This window comes from Manduca sexta, chromosome 3 (assembly GCF_014839805.1).
Source record: "Manduca sexta isolate Smith_Timp_Sample1 chromosome 3, JHU_Msex_v1.0, whole genome shotgun sequence".
Classification (NCBI taxonomy): Eukaryota; Metazoa; Arthropoda; class Insecta; order Lepidoptera; family Sphingidae; genus Manduca; species Manduca sexta.
Window position 1 is genome coordinate 323,585 of NC_051117.1, and position 19,363 is coordinate 342,947.

The window sequence follows — 19,363 nt, forward strand, 5'->3', positions numbered from 1 at the left end:
AAAAATCAAAATAACTATTAGTCTATTCGAACAAGTAATGATGTATAATTATCTAAGTGGGCGTACATATATCACATTACTTTAACAGACAACAACTATTCTGACGCCAGTACAAATTCAACAATGGTATTGAACGTTTATTTTATAATATTACTCTTCGTACATTCTATGAGAAGTGACTGCATCATCGACAACAGAAGCCATGAAAACTTTTGGGAACGGCAACTTCAGAAAGCATTTTTATTCGCAGCAAACGGTAATGTAGATTTTATCTGGCAAGATGACAGACTTAAGTGGGACCCAGAGCTTTGTGGCGAATTAAACGAAACAATTTTATCAAGTCGATATATTTGGACACCAGGCCTGAGACTTCTTAATATAGCTGATCAATATGATAACGAAATAATATACTTCTATACTGATTGCAGAGTCAGAAGTGATGGACTAGTTAAATGTAGTCCCGTAACCAACTTGCGATCACCTTGTACGGCCAAATTACATAGCCATTGGATTCACAGAAATATGTACTAGAATTCGGCAATCAGCGTACCAAAGATGCAGTAAGGTACAAAACAAAAACTCCGATGTTGCACGACGTTAAACCAATTAAGATTGTGCAGGAAAACGTCCTAAATTCCGAAGTGCAATTACGATTAACTGTAAATATAAAACGTAATGGATCTTCGCTTTCACTTGCTATCGTACATCTTTGTGTAATTCTTTCTGTGTTTACTACAATCTGTTTGTTATTGAACGTGCGCGATGGTTTACGTTTACAAATGAATGTCTACCGCTAGGCACGGGCCTCCTCTACTAATGAGAGGGTTTTAGGTCTCAGGGGCCGTTCATGTATTACAAGGACACGCTTGTCAAATCAGGTAATTAACAGAGGTAATAATTACCGGTATATAAAGCCTGTATGAGTAGAATGTGTTAAATAAAAATCTGTTTTTTCTATTAAGTATTTATTTATTTCACATTACTAGACACCCATTTTTTTTATAAAATTTGCGTGGAATTGTATCCTCACAGTGATAATTGATTTCAATAAGTCGGTCGTAAAAACGAACTAAACTGTTCGTGCCATAGTTGAATAAGTGTATTTCGTTGACCCCACCATGAAATGGGGTTAGAATAAGAGTAAAAATAAACTTAGTTACCAGTTTAGGAACCCATGACTCATTTGTAAATCATCATCATCAGCCTACAGCTGTCCACTGCTGAACATAGGCCTCCCCTAAAGCGCGCCACGCTGTTTGTAAATATAATTATAAAAAAGAAAAGAAGGAATATAACCTAATTTCTTAGAAAACATTTTATAAATGTACCAGGAGAGCAATAAATAAAGGAGGCATCAGAACTCCCCATACAACATAATATAACCTTATGAAACTAATGTAACGATGTTACGGATGTGAATAGCCGATAACGCCTGATAATGACTTGTCACGAGAATTCTCGTGTGGTTCAAATGAAAAGCTTACAACGTGCAAATTAATATGTGAAAAAAAATCTCTGTAACCTTTTTTAAGTACATTGCGCGCACAGAGGACTGTGATATTTGGAATAATTAAAGTTCATATAGAGGAGTGCAGACAAATAAATTAATGCATAATGTATGTTACAAATTGATTTTAATCTATACTATTATATAAAGCTGAAGAGTTTGTTTGTTTGTTTGTTTGAACGCGCTAATCTCAGGAACTACCGGTCCAAACCGAAAAATTCTTTTTGCGTTGGATAGCCCTTTGTTCGTGGAGTGCTATAGGCTATATATCATCACGCTATACCCAATAGGAGCGGAGCAGTAATGGCTAATCTCAGGAAATACCGGTCCAAGCTGAAAAATTCTTTTTGTGTTGGATAGCCCTTTGTTCGTGGAGTACTATAGGCTATATATCATCACGCTATACCCAATAGGAGCGGAGCAGTAATGGCTAATCTCAGGAACTACCGGTCCAAACTGAAAAAATCTTTTTGCGTTGGATAGCCCTTTGTTCGTGGAGTGCTATAGGCTACATATCATCACGCTATACTCAAAAGGAGCGGAGCAGTAATAGCTAATCTCAGGAACTACCGGTCCAAACTGAAAAAATATTTTTGCGTTAGATAGCCCTTTGTTCGTGGATTGCTATAGGCTATATATCATCACGCTATACCCAATAGGAGCGGAGCAGTAATAGCTAATCTCAGGAACTACCGGTCCAAAGTGAAACATTATTTTTGCGTTGGATAGCCCTTTGTTTGTGGAGTGCTCTAAGTTATATATCATCACGCTATGACCAATAGGAGCGGAGCAGTAATGAAACATGTTGCAAATACGGGGACAATTTATTAGTTTTGAGAGCTTCCGTCGCGTGCGCTGCGTAAACGGTTAAAGTTATGCAACAATGATGTATGACGGGATTGTTCCTCTTAAAAAGTTCTTAAAAAAATATATTATAAAACAAAGTCCCCCGCTGCATCCGTCTGCCTGAACGTCTTAAACTCAAAAACTACCCAACGTATTAAGATGAAATTTGGTATGGAGACAGTTTGAAACCCTGGGAAGAACATAGGCTCCCGGGAAACTACTACTTTTATAATGGAAAAGTTTAGCCTGAAAAATTTCATAACGCGGGCGGAGCCGCGAGCAAAAGCTATCATTTATAAAATAATAGGAATTCAAATACACGCTCTTCATCGGTGTTAAATCATATCCCTGCGCTAAAAGGTATTATTATTTAAACGGGTGAATGAACCACCTGATTTTGAATGATCTTTGCCCAGAATAACCTGTGTAATGTCGGAAGACCCATGGATAAACGAAGCAGTAGCGATTGATAAGAGGGGGTACTAACATAACTTAATATTATGTTCGTTTGTCGGTCTTTTAATTATCTCCAAAACGATGAGGTTCTAAATCCGACTTATTTTACTATTTTTATATTTTAATTTATTTCTTATTGAAAAATAAACAGAAAATATCTAATATAAATAACAAAAGATTGTGTTACTAAATCTAATGAAGTTTCCACTTATAAATAACACAGATGTGAACAACAAAATTATTTAAAATAAAGATAACAAAAATAAAATAAAATCACATTTAGAAAACAAATTATTAGTTCAAATTATACAGAAAATATCGGAGAATTAACAAACCAATTTCTTATTATTCTTATTTTTTAATTTTAGTTTATACTTTTATTTTTATTTGTACCTATTTCTACCTCAATTTATAAAGATCGTTTAAAGAGCAAGCATGAAACTATAAAATTAACCTTCTATGACCCAGACCACCATAAGATCTCAAGTTTCTTTATTGAAACAAATGAGTATGTTCGATGCCGGCTCATTTCCCCTATCACCATTGACAAATGTCTATTTGTACGTCACCGACAAATGTTATTGTCGTTATTCAATAACACAACGTTGAAATATAAGGAAAATGTGATGTTCAACAAATGTGAATTGTTTGTGACATTATTAAGATTGGAAAAAGAAAATCCTATTGTATTTTTACGTCTGAAACCTTCAGTTTTGTGTATGATAAAACCAAGACCAATTTTGTAATTAAACTTTAAGGGGAACCATTACCGAATTTATAAAGGCTTACATTATTTTAAAAAGCTACGATAGCCTAGTTGTATGTGGAACGGACTGCCGAGACGAATGTCCGCAGGTTCAAATCCCAAAGGAACACACGTCTCAATTTTTTTAAAAAAATATGTGTGTATTCTTTGTGAATTATCGCTTGCGCTAACGGTGAAGGAAAAAAACATTGTGAGGAAACCTGCATACCTGAAAAGTTCTCTATAGGAATTTCAAGGGTGTTTGAAGTCTACTAATCCACACTAGGCCAGCGTGGTGGACTAAAAACCTAATCCCTCTCAGTAGGAGAGAGTGGAGTTTGGCCCGTGCCCAACAGTGGGACAGTATAATACAGTGCTGATATTATTATTATACATTATTTTGGACCTTTGGTAGATATTGGCTTAACTATCTGATGGAATACCCTAGTTAGTAGATCAAACATAACTGGATAATTAAACAACGAGCTTCACCCACTGACCTCATTCGGGAGCCAAGAATCTCGACATAAAATCACAAAACCATACTCCGCATCAAGGCGTATGCCATCAATTCAGTTATTTGGCCACCGGCCAGCGTTGTCAATAAAATCTATTACAAGCTTCCTGTTTTGCAGCGCACAATCCAATTGTTTATATGACATTAGTTACCGGACCATTTGTTTGCGAGCTAACGAACGCAAAATGTTCTGGTTATTAACCACTAGCTTTCCCTGCGGTCCCTTCTGCGTGAAAAAGGTTTTCCAGGATAAAAAGTGGCTTATAACACTCAGGAGTAATGTAGCTTCCTATTAGTGAAAGAAAATCATAATCGGTTTAGTAGTTGCTGAGATTAGCGCATTCAAACATAAAACTGTTCGGATTTTTAATATTAGTATTGTAATACCTATCACGCAGTTTTGTTTTAAAATTAATAAATTGCAAAAGTATATCATTTCTAGGATGTTTGAGTCCGTTTAATGGAATATATTTAGAACAATAATAATTATAGGTCGAAAAAATTAAAATCGTATTCCCGGAATTAAATCCTACAGGATCCATGCTTTTTAAACCCCAACGGAAAAAGATGGATGTTATTTTAAGGTCTGTATGTCTGTTGAGGCATCGTAGCTCCTAAACGCTCGATCCGATCTTTATGCATTTTTTTTATTGAAGGTAGATGGGTTATTTAATGTGTGTATTATAGAAAACTAAATCGATGTACTTATAAATTATATGAAAGATAAGGAAGATATTAGGTACATAAAATACAGTGTCCTTATATAAAACGCTACTCATCAATTCCGTACATTAGTCATTTGTTTTATCTGAATAAGCGAATAAAATATTTAAGCTTAGGGATAGCAATAAAATTCCTTCCTTCCTGCAATAAATTTGCCCATTTGGTTCGAAACATAACTCAAATGTTTAGGGAGCTCGTGAGATTATCTTGTGACCGCGAAAACTAAAATGTTGCCAAAAATGTTAAGATATTTTGTGCCATATTTGGTGATAAAATTATGCATGAGGAAAATTGTTAAAATTGTAATACTTTTGGAAATTGTAGAGATAAACTGTACATACTTATTTGTAACATATTTATCCTGCTGGTAGTAAGCCGTAAGATATTTGTATTTGCTCGGATCTATTCGTTTGGCCTATGCTATGAAATCTATTCAATTCTGTATCTAATCTTTAAAGGTTATTTTTTTAATGCCGCTCTATTGTCGAATATTACAAACTATTCAGAATTATTATAGATGTTGTTCCTTTATTTGATAATTAACCAAAAAATCGTATACAATCTACCAGTTAAGAATTTATTTGAAACTCCTTGTAAACTATAATAGCAAAATTCATGTGTATTGTAATTTGACATTTAAAATTTAATAAGGCGTTACAAAGGTAAATTAAGATAGTTTTGTTATTTAACAGTTTAATAATTTAATCCACTGTGATTCCATTTATCAATTATTAACATAAAAGGCAGAAGGATCATAAGCCTTCCAATATTGGTCAACGCAATACTATTTTCACCCATATTGCCACAATGACTACGTTAACGCAAAATGTTGCTTATAGCCTACGTAGGCAGATTAACTGATGGCCACGTGATGGTAAGTGGGCGAAATGTATAAGCATCGTAATGTAAAATTGAATGTGCCAAGTGAACTCATTGCACCTGATTGTAAGTGAAGTAGGGCTCGATAGAAACTGACGAGAGATGACTACACCTCAGCAGGACTCAATTTTGCCGGCCCGTTGGAACCAGATATATACAGGCTAATCCACGAACGCGACACACTTACATGAGTCACCACGGCGGGCTTTAACACATTGTGTACGGTGGTACGGGCGGATATAATATATATCCTACCACCAGCAGAATCCTTCTCTCCTCCGTCCATCCTAAAGTGGGTTCCCATCCTTCCCCCACAATTCCCCCATTATACCCTCCCAACTCTCCTCCGGGCCCCGGCGCTGGCTAAGCTGGGAGATTCCAGTATGCCATTCGCAGATTTCCCCCGGTGTAGACTACAGGGTCACATAAAAAAACACCCTGTAGATAAGTTCAATCCACTTTAACAATTAACATAAATATATGCTGGTATTTAAAGGTCAAGTTAAGAAAACAAAATGGAGTGTACCATCGCAAGTTCCAAGGAGATTAATACGACAAATCTAATTTAAACTTTTCTGGGTACCGCTGGGGGTTGACAGAAAAATTTATTAACTCCACCTCGTTATAACTTCGCCTTTGGGATACTTTTTTCGTGTAACAATTTTGATAATTTCTTTTGCGTAAACGAAGACGCAATTATGATTATTGAAATTAAACTTGGATGATTATATTTGTATTCAGAAGTTTTGTCCGCCGGCGTTCCTGGGGAAATTATGATCGCCCTTTAAAAGAAGCGTATGGCATTTAGCGATAATGCTTTGTATTAGTGAAATAAATTCCATATATATTAACTACATGCTACATTCAATAGTACAAACTATCTTCATAATATTACTGAAGATCGGAGGTGAATCAAGCGATTAAAAAGTGATGGTGCACCAGTTGCGCCTCGGCTTAACCATCAGGTATAAGGAAGGCTTATGTCCCGTAATAATATCTATATAGAATTTGTGTGTGATTCGCTTACTCTAACTAATGTGATATCGCTTTAAACTACTTACCGCTTTTATTGTTGTACTATCTCATTGCGGGTTCCGGGCCTCCTCTACTCATAAAAGGGATTAGGCCTTAGTCCACCACGCTGGCCTAGTGCGGATTGGTAGACTTCACACACCCTCGAAATTCCTATAGATAACAGCGATAATTCACCTGAGAAGTTCTCCATAAGAATTTCGAAGGTGAAGCCTGCTAACCCGCAATGGGCCAATGTGGTGGAACACCTAAAACCTTCTTAGTAATAGAGGCCCGTGATCAACAGTGGGCACTGGGCAATATATAATACAGGGCTATTATTATATATGATCTATACTTATTAATAAAAAATCCACATCAATCTATGCAAACTGAACTTCGTAACGTTTCCAACGTAAACTTTTTCTGTACAACGTCAACGCCAAATTGTAAACGAAACGAGACAACTTGCGGCCGAAAATACCGCATCAAAATCGCATACCCGCATACAAAAAGGAGGTATAATGTATTTAGCAAGCTGGAGAAGTTTTTAACGCGACTAATTGAAATGCGGAGGCGGGCGGGCGTCGCGCTGAATTTTTTAACTCGTTTACGACTCCAAGCGGACGGTTTGAATATACGAATGTCACGGCGTGGCCAACTTTCGCGACGGCTCCACGATTTATTTTTGGTTTCGGGAATTGTGTCCTGTGGAACCGTTCTGAACCAAAACATAACTTATGGCGGCGCGGTTGTCGTTTCCGGTAAAATTTCCGGCTATGTTTACGGGAATTAAAGTAGCTACATCATTCGTTGGCCCATGATGTATTACTATGAAAATCAACTGTCTCGGTGACCTAGCTATAATTGTACACAGTACGAATACGACTACTTACTGCACTAAGATCCTGGATTAGAATCCCAGGTCGGGCCAATATAATTGTAGCTGGGTTATTTCATCTTAAAAATTACTCAGTCGCAGCTCAGAGTCAGGAAGTCAGCGGTGTGAAAACTTTGTGCCTCGGAAAACACGTAAAGCCGTTGGCTCAGCGCCTGATCTCTCTCCGGTCATGCCGGATTGTCGTCTTACAGCAATCACGAAGGAATTGTGTATTGCGCACACACTTGTGCACTTTAATATCTCCTGCACACCTGGCTGCTCTTCGTTGCAATAGACCACCGTCGCCGAAATTCGGTTAGGGAGAAATTAATCACTATGAAAAAAGTCATGTATGGTATTCTGTTGCTAAGTGGAAAGACATATCAACGCACTTTGGCATTAATATTAGCTATTATATGATATTCTCGTGTCAGTCGTCGTAGGAGATCTCTCGCTGCCGGCTGTGGTCGCTTCCATGGTCGGCAGCCAGGAGGCCTGGCGAGGCTAAAACAGGCTAGAGGCTGTTTTCTTAATTGGCAAATAAGTTACTGATGGGATAAAATACAAAATAAACTTTGGAGTGTTCAATATTTTCATTCTACAATTTTATATTTGATTATACAAGCCTGTTAGGTATACGTAATATTTTCTTGTTTGCTTGTTTTTCGAATGACCGTTTGCGAATTTTATATCTCCTCCAATCTTTTCAAGTCTCTTCCTCTCTCCTTCTCTTCCTTCGTACTCTACCGCAAATTGTTCTCCCACCTCTCATTTTTTATAGTTAGCCAGAGAAAATATTTTACGAATAACTTATCCGATAAATGAAAAATCAGCCCATAAAAATCAGACTTACAAATATGGACTCAAACCTGTAACTTTAGAAGCCCGAAATAGTAGCACACACATTCCATACCATTAACCATTAAGAAGGATTAACTCATAATAATAGCATTAAAACCTTTTAGGTAACGGCTAGCATACCTATAATATAATAAATATAACAAAACCATAGAACTTGCTAATTCATACGTAAATTATGGAAATACGGTTGAACGTGTCACTGGTTTTACTAGTGGACCATGTAAATAAAGTAAAACTCCATTACATATTATTATAGTCTATAAAAATGAATGAATGAATGAAATCCCTCTCAGTTGTAGAGGAGACCCGTGCCCAACAGTGGGACAGTACATAATACAGGGCTGATGATGATAAAAATGAAGAAGATAAAGAGAGGGAATATTGTGCAAATGAAGGTTCACAGTAAAGGAGTCATGCGACTGTTAATTAAATAATAACGTAATTTTAGTATCTATTGCCCACGTTTTATAACAAAATTTCCCGTTTTTTACAAACAATCCTCGTCTTCCTAATTAAATCAAACCCACCCAATAAGGAAGAAGCAAACATACAAAACCAAAGCAAAAATATCTTTTGGAATAGGACTCGTTACAACACGATTCGACATTGTTAAGAACTCACTGATTCGAACGAAATCAGATCAATCAAATTCTATGCAAACAAACCGTCCCACAATTAGGATGAAAAAATATTTCCAAATTATTGAACAGGTGGGACGTACTGAGGTCCTAGGTGGGGGCGTTATGAGGAATTCACGAATTTATATTCTCAGCCTATAAACTGCCATTCTTACTCCATCATCTTATTACTAAATTAAATAATGTATAAAGTTGCGCTAGCATTATTTGTTACCAATAATTGTATTTCTTAATCATTTTTTTATTTCTGTTACTTTTACTGTTAATCAACAGGGACACTTCAATTTCGAATAAAAACCGTTAAATAAATAGAAAAAAAAATACCTTATTACCGGAGTATGATAGGTAAAACAGACAATATACTATATTTGAGACCTATTTTTGAGTCATAAGGATACGTGTCTACAGCAGACAGTAAAAGTTTTTAAAAAATAAATGTAAGAGCAACGCTTAATATTAAAATTAATCAAAGACACATTGTCAGATGGCAACATAAAAACATAAATAGTATATAACAAAAAAACGCGTAACGCAATTACCACAACAAAAAAACCATTAAAAACAACATGGAATAATGACCCCCAAACGTAACTCGAAATACATTACCGAAGACTCATTTTTCCTTTCGCCGGATGTCGTCAAATTAATTCAGCGACTGCTTTTCCGCTGTTCATTGCAGTTTTTTCATGGCACTAATTTCGTATTCGTGTTTTGAATATTAAAATGTCTTATTTTTCAGTGTTCCACTTGAATGCGTTCGACCTCAACTTAATTTTCAGCTTGGTGAACCGTGAAATAAATGGAAAGTTTTCAAATAAGATTTACGATTTGTTAAACATGATGTAGAAATGATTTACTTTAATTATGGCAAATAGAAATTATATTATTGTACGCCCACATACACTATATTATATGCTTTGGAATTAGACTTATTTTTATTTAAAATATATAGAAATATGTGGAATTGAAAACGATGTCTACGATATAGGCACAGCTTACTGTGTATACTGTTAAAGCCAATAATTATTTACTTAGCTATCATTTCTTTAAACAAACTAAATGCTGCGAACACCGGACTCTATGGTATACAAAAATCAACATTAATATAGAGGCGTCGTCATCACTGTGATCTCGTAGGTATAATATGGTAACTGGGTACATTTTCGTTGGAATCCAACCACGTATATTTATTATATATAATTACATAAAGGCCGGTATACAATGAGCTTAGATGTCGCGTAGAGCATACATTAGACAATAAAAAGACGGTTGATTTAGTTACAGGCAAAATCCGTCAATTACACTTCTTCACATCAACTGGAAAAAATATTTCTAATTCATTCCAATGTGAAGATCTCTCTCAGTGTACTTTAATTTGTAGGAACTAAAACAGTTAAAGTTAAGGGATATTATATATTTAACACGTAATTTGGCGTAATATAAAGAGAGCAGAGCTATTTGTAATGCAAATTTTTGGATGACGAAGTTGCTTACAGATATATTTGCCCACTCTTTCCTTTAGATAAAAAAGCTCCATTCCAAACCAGATTAGCATAAATAAAATATCATTGTCACATTCAAATCAATATTTATAAAGTGTAAGCAATTCAATTATTCGAATATTTGTGGGGAATTAATTCCCACTCGTATTTATGATGTAAAGTTGATTCCATATCTCGCCATCAGACATAAATATTCCGATTAATATCAGTACAGATTGACAGCAGGATGTTTCATTTCCTATAAATAACATTTATTTATGGACGCACAATGAGTTTTGTATTGATTTTTTGCTGTAGCACACGGTTAGGTGTAGCCTACTTGATAATTAAAGTCTGGTTCTTGCCGACATATTTTATAATGTATATTTATTAATAAAATAATAGGAGCAACCGTTTTATATATTTTGAACTGTTTTTTTTGCAGTTGAATGACGGGTATGCCGCTTACCTGGTGATAATCAATACGATCGCATTAACAGTAGCAGCATCATACATAACTTTGAATTACAAAGTACTGCGTGGCACTCGTGCGTTCGACACCTTGAGCCATAAGATTTTAAGTCTCATAATGCCCAGTAATTATGCTGTCCTTCAAACCGGAACCCAACAGAGCATATCTACTACTACTTGGAGGTAGAAATAGACATTGTGATTTTACCTACACAAATGACCTCTCACATACTTACCACTAGTGTAGTTGTGCCAAATAGGGCTATGATGCTAACTTCCATTTCCTTCATACGGTAAGAATGCATACGCTAATTGTTTCATTAATCCAACGGCCAACCGTAGTTCCGAATATTGACGTAAATATACGGCAATAAGAGATGCGTTCATTAGTTCTTGCAAGCTTGAATCCATCCACCAACCCTGTCCAGTTTCTCCCTGTAACCATGTGCTACAGCGTGTATAATATGTTTTGAAATACATAATATTATATTTATTCTATAAAGATCCGTGAATACTATTACATATTTTAAATCATTTGGAACCTATTCCATATTTAAATGTTTTTTAAAAAATACCTGGCAACACAAGCGTAACAAATTCAAATTAAGAAAAAAAAATCTCTTTTTCACAAACGTTGGCACATGATTTGGAATAATCTTTTAGCGTAAATTTCGCTTTATCACCTAATGACCGGGCCAAAAGCAATCTCTTGTTTTACATCCGAACCCTCTGGATATTCATCATTTTTTTCCAACATGGACGAGACGGAAAAATAATGAATAAATTTTGAGCGTGTCAACCGTCGAAATTAAGGGCATGTAAGGTTTTTCCTGATTTGGAACCATGTTTTTATAATAATTAGATTGTTAAATGACACTTAGATTAGAAGATAAGTCTAGATTTATTCGAAAATCCTGAGGCAAAAATGTTATTATAGAATATTCGCGTGTTGGTGTAAACGCACCGGAATGATCTTGCGCAATATATTGCTACGAGAACTTCCGTCTAAACTTAACTTTATAGTACAAACTAGTTTTGTTGTGGCTACAGTGTTGTAAGTTCTTTTCTGCTAGAATTTCAGCCTAGATTGTTTAATAACACTGACTGCATCTGTGGCATATTACAGTACAATTACCGTGCTAGGGCCTTATACTGTATGACAGTGTAGACTCGTAACACGGCCGTGTTGTTGTGTTCGTGAAATTAAAGTGAATTATTCTATACGCCAATATCTTTTCATAAACGTAACGCGGTGAGTTGCGTGTTTGTTAAGCACTGTCAAAATAACGTGTGGTATAAAAAATAAGGCTCCTGTGGTCCCGGGTCTAATCTCCAGGTCAGGTAAAGTGATATGAGACTTTTCTGCTCAGTATCAGCCTGGAGATTGGAATAGTGCCAAGTGAATAGCAACAGGCTCGTCCCTTATTAAATAGGAGCTAGCTTAAATGGCAAAATATGGGGTGATTACACCTCTGCTTTCCCCTGAAAACAGAAAAAGCGTAATGTATGGATGTTACTTTCAGCTTTTTTTCACGCCAAAGTACCATAAAATCAAAAGTGCCACACTCTTGTATTTTCTGAACAAAGCAGTAATTATTGTAATCTAAAGGAATAAGTGTTAAATCAATTAATCAGACATATAAAATCTAAATCTAAAAACTTTACGTAATGGAAAATATATCCATTCTCGTGCGTAGACTCCGAAAGAATTGACACAAGATAGTTGAGTAAGGAGGAAAGTTCCAGAGAATATGAGGCGCGAAGCCGGCCACAATAGATCGTATACATAAAAAATACTTTAGTTATTACTCCAAGCAAAGTTACAGACGAAATAACAAACTGAATTCAAAGAATCGGAGCACAAAAGAAACTGTACCTTGGTACAACTTGGAGCCTTCGGTCATTACAACTTTCGCGCGCAAACTGTTTCTTGTGGAGTTTTATTGAACGAATGATATATTGGGAGCGGATTCTTGGCTTCTAATATTCGCTTCTTATTATTTTAGTATGTATTCAGATTAGCTGGTATATTTTTGTAGGATTTATCTAATTGATCATAATTAAAATATAATAAGTACTTAGGTGTTCCGTTTTTAACCCGTCATGACTTGTCAAAATTTTATTTTCAAATATGTACAGGTAGCTGAATGTTTGCCGCCAAACATTGACAGCTACGCGTGTGACGGAAAAATAACCTTATTATGTAGTATATAAGGTTATAATCCCGTGACACACGCAAATGTCATGTAGCTGTCTTGGCTCGCCGGCGAGCCACGAGAGACCAAGAGTTAAATCAAATAAGATAATTTGACTATGATTTTCTTTTTCTTCACAGACTTTATCTTTATAAAATAAATAATTTGTTTTAATTAACCACTGTACTTAATCCTCAAACATAAGATAAGACAATTAAAGAACTGGAATTAGTTTAAATACCTAAAAATTATTTTCTAAGACGAGTAGGTGTTGTTCGCGGCTTCATTCGCGTGAAAAGCCTCTAGATACAAAAATACCTTGAAACACCGATTCATAACGCCATGTGCCATCTATTTAAAAAAAATTACCATTAATTCCCACTGAGAGCAAAAAACTAGAACAAGAAGTAGCCAATGTGTTGATCTAGAAAAAGGTCCCCCTGTGCGGCAAATTTCATCCCACTCCTCTGGGGTCTCTACGTTTATTTCTAACAAACATGCAAACATTTTCACAAACTTGCAATTACATCAGTAAGAATTAAGATTTAAATATTCATGGAAAGTGATTCCATTTAAACTTGATTGTATGCCCAGAGAATCCTGTATCAACAAATTATATGGAAAAAAATTACTAATTAATATTAGGTCCATATTTCAACTTGCCATAAAGACAATTTAAAAAAATTTAATCATTAAATTAGGTCTACATTGTAACATGTCATGTAAACAAATTATTAGTAACAACATACCTGACAATAACGTAATTAAAATAATAATTGAGACAAAACTTCTACATCACTGAATATCATCATCTATTTAGGTATAATATTAAAAGTTGTCGCTTAACCACTCTCTATTAATTTTCTTATTATCAACTTTGGCAAGAACCTGTCTTTTGGAAAAATATATTTATAACGGTAAAAAGTACCCTATTTCACTATTTTCTTCAAATACAACTTTAACCAGACTATATGCCCCTGACATGTTTCATTTCTGTAAATAACAGCCTTACTTGGAGACAGCGGCATACTATTGAAAAATAATTACATACAATAGAGGCAGTAGCCAAAATGCCTTTACAACTGTTAATGAGAATCACATACCCAATAGTTAACTCTATCACTAGGCTATGTCATTCTCATACACAATGTTAACATAGAATCAATTCCTTCTGATCGAACATCGTCCACAGAGGCTAAACTCAATGGAAATCACCAGGTATGCAGGAGACATTATATGTATAAGTATGTGTGCAATAACAGGTGCACTATCTGTTCCTTCACTCTTGTAGTCTGTTAAGGCGGCCATCTGACATAACCAGAGAGAATACAGAAAGGCATCTAGGCTACCCCTTCAGGTCTTCTAGCTTTTTCGTTTCAAAGGTATTTATGGGCAATCACAACCATTTACAGTCAGGTAAGCGACACTTAGCTTAACTATCCTTTAAATAATAATTTAGTGCTTTATTACTAGGCTATTTTTAATGATGCCCTAAAATATTGCTGCCATTGTCCTAATAATTCTGTTTCCTAATGCATTATATCAAATTTCTAATCTTATTTAATACCTTGTTTTATGTTAGCTTAATAATATCTGAGTCTCAAATTCGTTTATGTTTTTTGGATAAGCTGGCAAACATAGTATTCACCTGATTAAAACCAAAGAGAAGGTAAAAATGTGTTAAGGTCACATAAAAATTCACACATCCCATAAAATGCAAGAGTAAGTTGGCAATATAATTCAATTTTGTGAAAATAATTTGTGAAAAAAACTGCTTAATCTACCCATTTTATTGTAGGCGCTACAATCTCAGTTACTTCAAGCTAAAGTTAAATTACCATTACATAAGAATTTTGAAGATGCGTAATGCCAGTGTGGCCTACGGTCATCTAGGTTGGTATCTTATTTATATATAGAAGTTAATTTCTAAAATTTGGCCATAGATTATTTTATTAATTATCTGCCTACCATATACTTAATTGTAAAGTTTTCATCTAGGAATTGTAATACTAATCACAATGTTTTGACGTTAAATGGCGTATTAGTTATTTATTATCTTTTTTCTCGTTATTAAAACTTCTAATTGAAATATCAATGAATTATAGCTACTTATTTCTTCTAGGCTAATATTTATCACTCACGAACGCTGGCAAAACAAATATCGTAAACAAAACAAACCTCGAGAGCTTTCAAGTTCACAATGACGTTTAAATTTGTGTTGCCACTGCAAAATAAACATTTTCCCAAGACAGTTCCACGAAAACTTGTGAAACCATACTACTGAGATAAAAATCAGTTTACTTGCAATAACAAAGAAGTAAATAAGTCCTATTAAAACTTATCTTAATCTTTTTAAAATTTATCCTATACTTATAGATAATTAGTGAATTTCATATTATTACCAACATCATTTACTTAATATGACCGAAAAAATATTAAAACAAAGAAAGAAGTGTGTAATAACATGTGTGTAATAAATAATGACTGGTTATGTCTTATTAATAAAGAATAGCGCTATTGTATAATTACAATTAAATTAGAATTTATTAATTACAATAAAGTGTGTATTTATTGTGTATCGGACCCCATAGTTAACATCGGAGGAAACCTGCGAATACGATATTTTCATTCTCTGGCTTAGCAACTGTAGGGGCCTATAGGAAAGTTGGGTGGGAATGTCTGGGGAAGGGAAGTTTGGAGGAAGGAAAAGAAACCCTCTTAAGATGGACGGAGGGGGGAAAGCCAGAAAATGTTAGCGAGCCCTCATAAGCTTCAGTGTTTATTGACAACCAAGAGTTATACACATTGAGCTATGTGGCTATGGCAAATGGCCCCCTGTGCATCGGCATGCATTTGGTATGGAGACTGAATGCACAAGAATTGCCTAGGGAGGGATTAAATGTGTTAAAAACTTAAATTTGTCTACCTGAAATGTCTGATAGTGGACATCAATAGTAATTAATAATTTGATGAAATAATAAAGGTAAAATAAAAAAAAAACACAACGTCCATTTTTTATCGTAAACTTCTGATTAGATTTCAAATATGCACGGAATTCCTATGAACAATCTTTCTTGAACGGTAACACTTTTTAACAATAAATGTTGCTACTTGCTACTTCTACTTTTATATAATCTTATTATTTAAAACTTCATTGATAAGATTTAAGCATACTAAAATAAACAAATGAAAATCAGTTTGATTTTATTGTTTTAACAACTTTATAAAACTTTTCTTTGACATAAGTGCGGCAATAATTTAGAACTATAGCGATCATGTCAAGTTAGTAACGACTCCCTCTCGCGGGAATAACCTCAAACTTCGCGTTGGCGGAAGATGGCCGTCGCGTGCCGTGTGTTGCTCTGATTGTTTACGGCGTTTAAATAAGTTTTTATGTATCAAATCGTGACCATTGACTGAAAACTTAGCAAAAAAGTATTAAACTTGTGTCTAATAGTGTTGTTTTGTGTGTTTTCACTGTGGTTTATGTAGATTTTCACTTAAAAAGTGTTGCGGCGAGTGTGTGAAGCAACTAGTTTTGAGCCAGTGTTTTTAGGAATGTTGTGAATCCGAGGGGATAGTGTCTTTATAACCGGAGTTTGTGTTTGAGTTGGCTGCATTAGACTTTCAAGGTTGGTATTTGTATGTGTTTAGAAAAGTTTTGAAAGTTACAAGTTTGTTTACTTCGGAAACCGCCACCGCGCATGTTCAGTTACAAAGTTTTCTTATAAAACAGCCCGCGATGGTAGAATCAACAAGACAGTAGTATGGAAAACAGACAATTCAATAAAACTTTATTTCTTTTCGGGATTATTGTTCTGAGCGAAACTAGTTGCGTAATTCACTACAATAAGTAAAAAATCTTCAATTTTCCATATTAAGAACTCGAAAAAGCTCGCTTTACGTAAATACTTATTGGATAAATTAATTTATTTATGTTTAATGAGAAAAGTATTCGGTTTGCGTCTATAATATATTCATATTTATTTATAGTCTTCAAAAAGATTAATTAATGATACAAGTATAGCGTAGGTATATATATTTAGACGACGGAAATTATGCCTGCAAACACAAAGCGTAACCTCGTCCATTTGAAGGTCATTAGACACTTTCATTAACTCTGTAGGTTAGACCAAATAATTATGACAAAAATTCTATTATGTTGTACCAATTTTTTTCTTGCTTATTATGTACGTCAAGTATCCAAATGATATATGTTTACCTGATATCTACCTGGGAAAAAAGTTAGACTACATCAAGGTATAAGTAATTGTATTAAAAATATAATAATTTTGCTATCTTAATGAAAATGTAAGTAGAAGTTACATTTTCTTCAAAATGTGTGTTTGAATATTTTGTGATGACATTTTACAATTTACCATATATATATATATAATTTATATTGATACATAGTACAATTAAATTACATACCTTTGAAGTCACATATAAAAAGGTTTCATGAAATGTTGAAATACCAGAACTTAAGTCACTTTTAATACTATTAAAATTTTAATTAAGTTACATGTATAAGGAATTCTCCTAATTTTGGAAAAATACTCTAAAGTAATGTAGACACTGCTTTGCAATGAAATTATTTAATATTCAATATACCCAATAAGTTTTTTTATGTGTACACTGATCAACTGATTTTATTTCCTTAGTTTCACAAACATAATGTTAGAAGATAAATACATTTTAGTTTTGAAGGTATTTAAATCCATTTAGATGAATGCTTGTTTGTTGTGCTATGAAATTATTGATGATTATTATATTCAGTTAAGTTGATCATGAAATTATTATTTTCCATAGTTTGTCATTTCTAAATAAGAATATACTATTCAAAATCTTATCTTAAATCAGTAATAAATATCAACATATGTTACTTTCTTATAAGTTTGTTTTCTTTGTAGAATATTAAACCAACTCATACCATAATTAAAAATAATCTTTTATAATGCCTATGACAAGGGACATAGTATACAACTTTTTTTAAAAATGCATGCTTAATGCACTAATGTTGTCAAATAGTCACATCCTTTTAGCTTTTAACTGATAACAAATGCACATAGATAAATAATATGCTGGGTTTTAAGATAAGCACTGGTACCTATATAGCTAACTGCAGTTATGGTACACCAGTTTCTAAACAAAAGGTTAAATATGTTCTTTATGAGGGCCAGTAATACTTTATCATCCTTTTAATGTACCTTTTAGTTCTAAGTATTTTTTGTGATATTTATGTAAAGCAATTCAGCATGTATACATCTATACTATTATATAAGGCTGAGAGTTTGTTTGTTTGAACGTGCAAATCTCAGGAGCTACTGGTTCGAATTGAATAATTGTTTGATTATTGGATAGCCCATTTATCGATGAAGGCTATAGGCTATATATCATCACGCTGTGACTAATAGGAGCAGAGCATAATTGAAAAATGTTGCGAAAACGGGAAAACATTTCAATGGAATTTGGTATGATAGTTTCAGACACTGGGAAAGACATAGGCACTTTATATCCCAGAAAATTATGTAGCAGGATAGCTGGAAAAACTGTTTCACGCGGACGGAGCCGCCAACAAAAACTGCTATGAAGATCAATTAAGTTTCAGTCATTAATAAAAAACATCAATATGAATATAACATTTCTTGAATTAACTCATGCACCAATACACTAATGTTATTGATAAGCATTACCCTCCTATACATTACTGTTGATAGTAAGCATTAAACTTCCGATACATATAAACCAGTTTAAAATTCGGCGCAAAACGCATATACGCGCGAAGTACGATTTCAATGCGAATGGTCAATGAACGGCACAATGAAGCTTAATTGGGAATTATTTATAATGTGTAAAACGTGGCCGCCGGCGTTGTCACTGATTTAATACAACGAAATGACAGACATACGCAATATGATTATGTACGGGAGTTATATTTGCCGACGAGTGTCGGTGTACGGGTTTGGTATTGTGTGGCAAAACACATCTCTCTTATCTCCGAAGCTACATATGCCGAGATGCAACTAGTACACCCACTTGTCGCCATATTTGTTCCGTCCTATGATATGATAGGGTATAATCCTTTTTCATATCGGGCACAAGTTTCAGACTCCAGGCTATACTGAGGAAAAAACAAAGAATTTTATTGCCTGA

General features: G+C 34.4%; 2 protein-coding genes across 3 annotated transcripts in view; both read left to right on the forward strand.

The window, feature by feature from the left end:
• The first annotated feature begins 135 nt into the window (after window positions 1-135).
• On the forward strand, window positions 136-908 carry LOC119189293. Its single transcript, XM_037438481.1, has 2 exons — window positions 136-499; window positions 532-908. Exons 1-2 carry the CDS (start codon window positions 169-171, stop codon window positions 795-797), a joined length of 597 nt encoding a protein of 198 aa, XP_037294378.1. The 5' UTR covers window positions 136-168; the 3' UTR covers window positions 798-908.
• Window positions 909-16,515: 15,607 nt separating this feature from the next.
• Window positions 16,516-19,363, forward strand: part of LOC115450223 — a 616,159-nt gene continuing 613,311 nt past the window's right edge. For both annotated transcript variants that reach the window (XM_037439735.1, XM_037439739.1), the window contains exon 1: window positions 16,516-16,842. The gene's annotated coding sequence lies outside the window, so the exon portion shown is untranslated. The remainder of the gene's footprint in view (window positions 16,843-19,363) is intronic.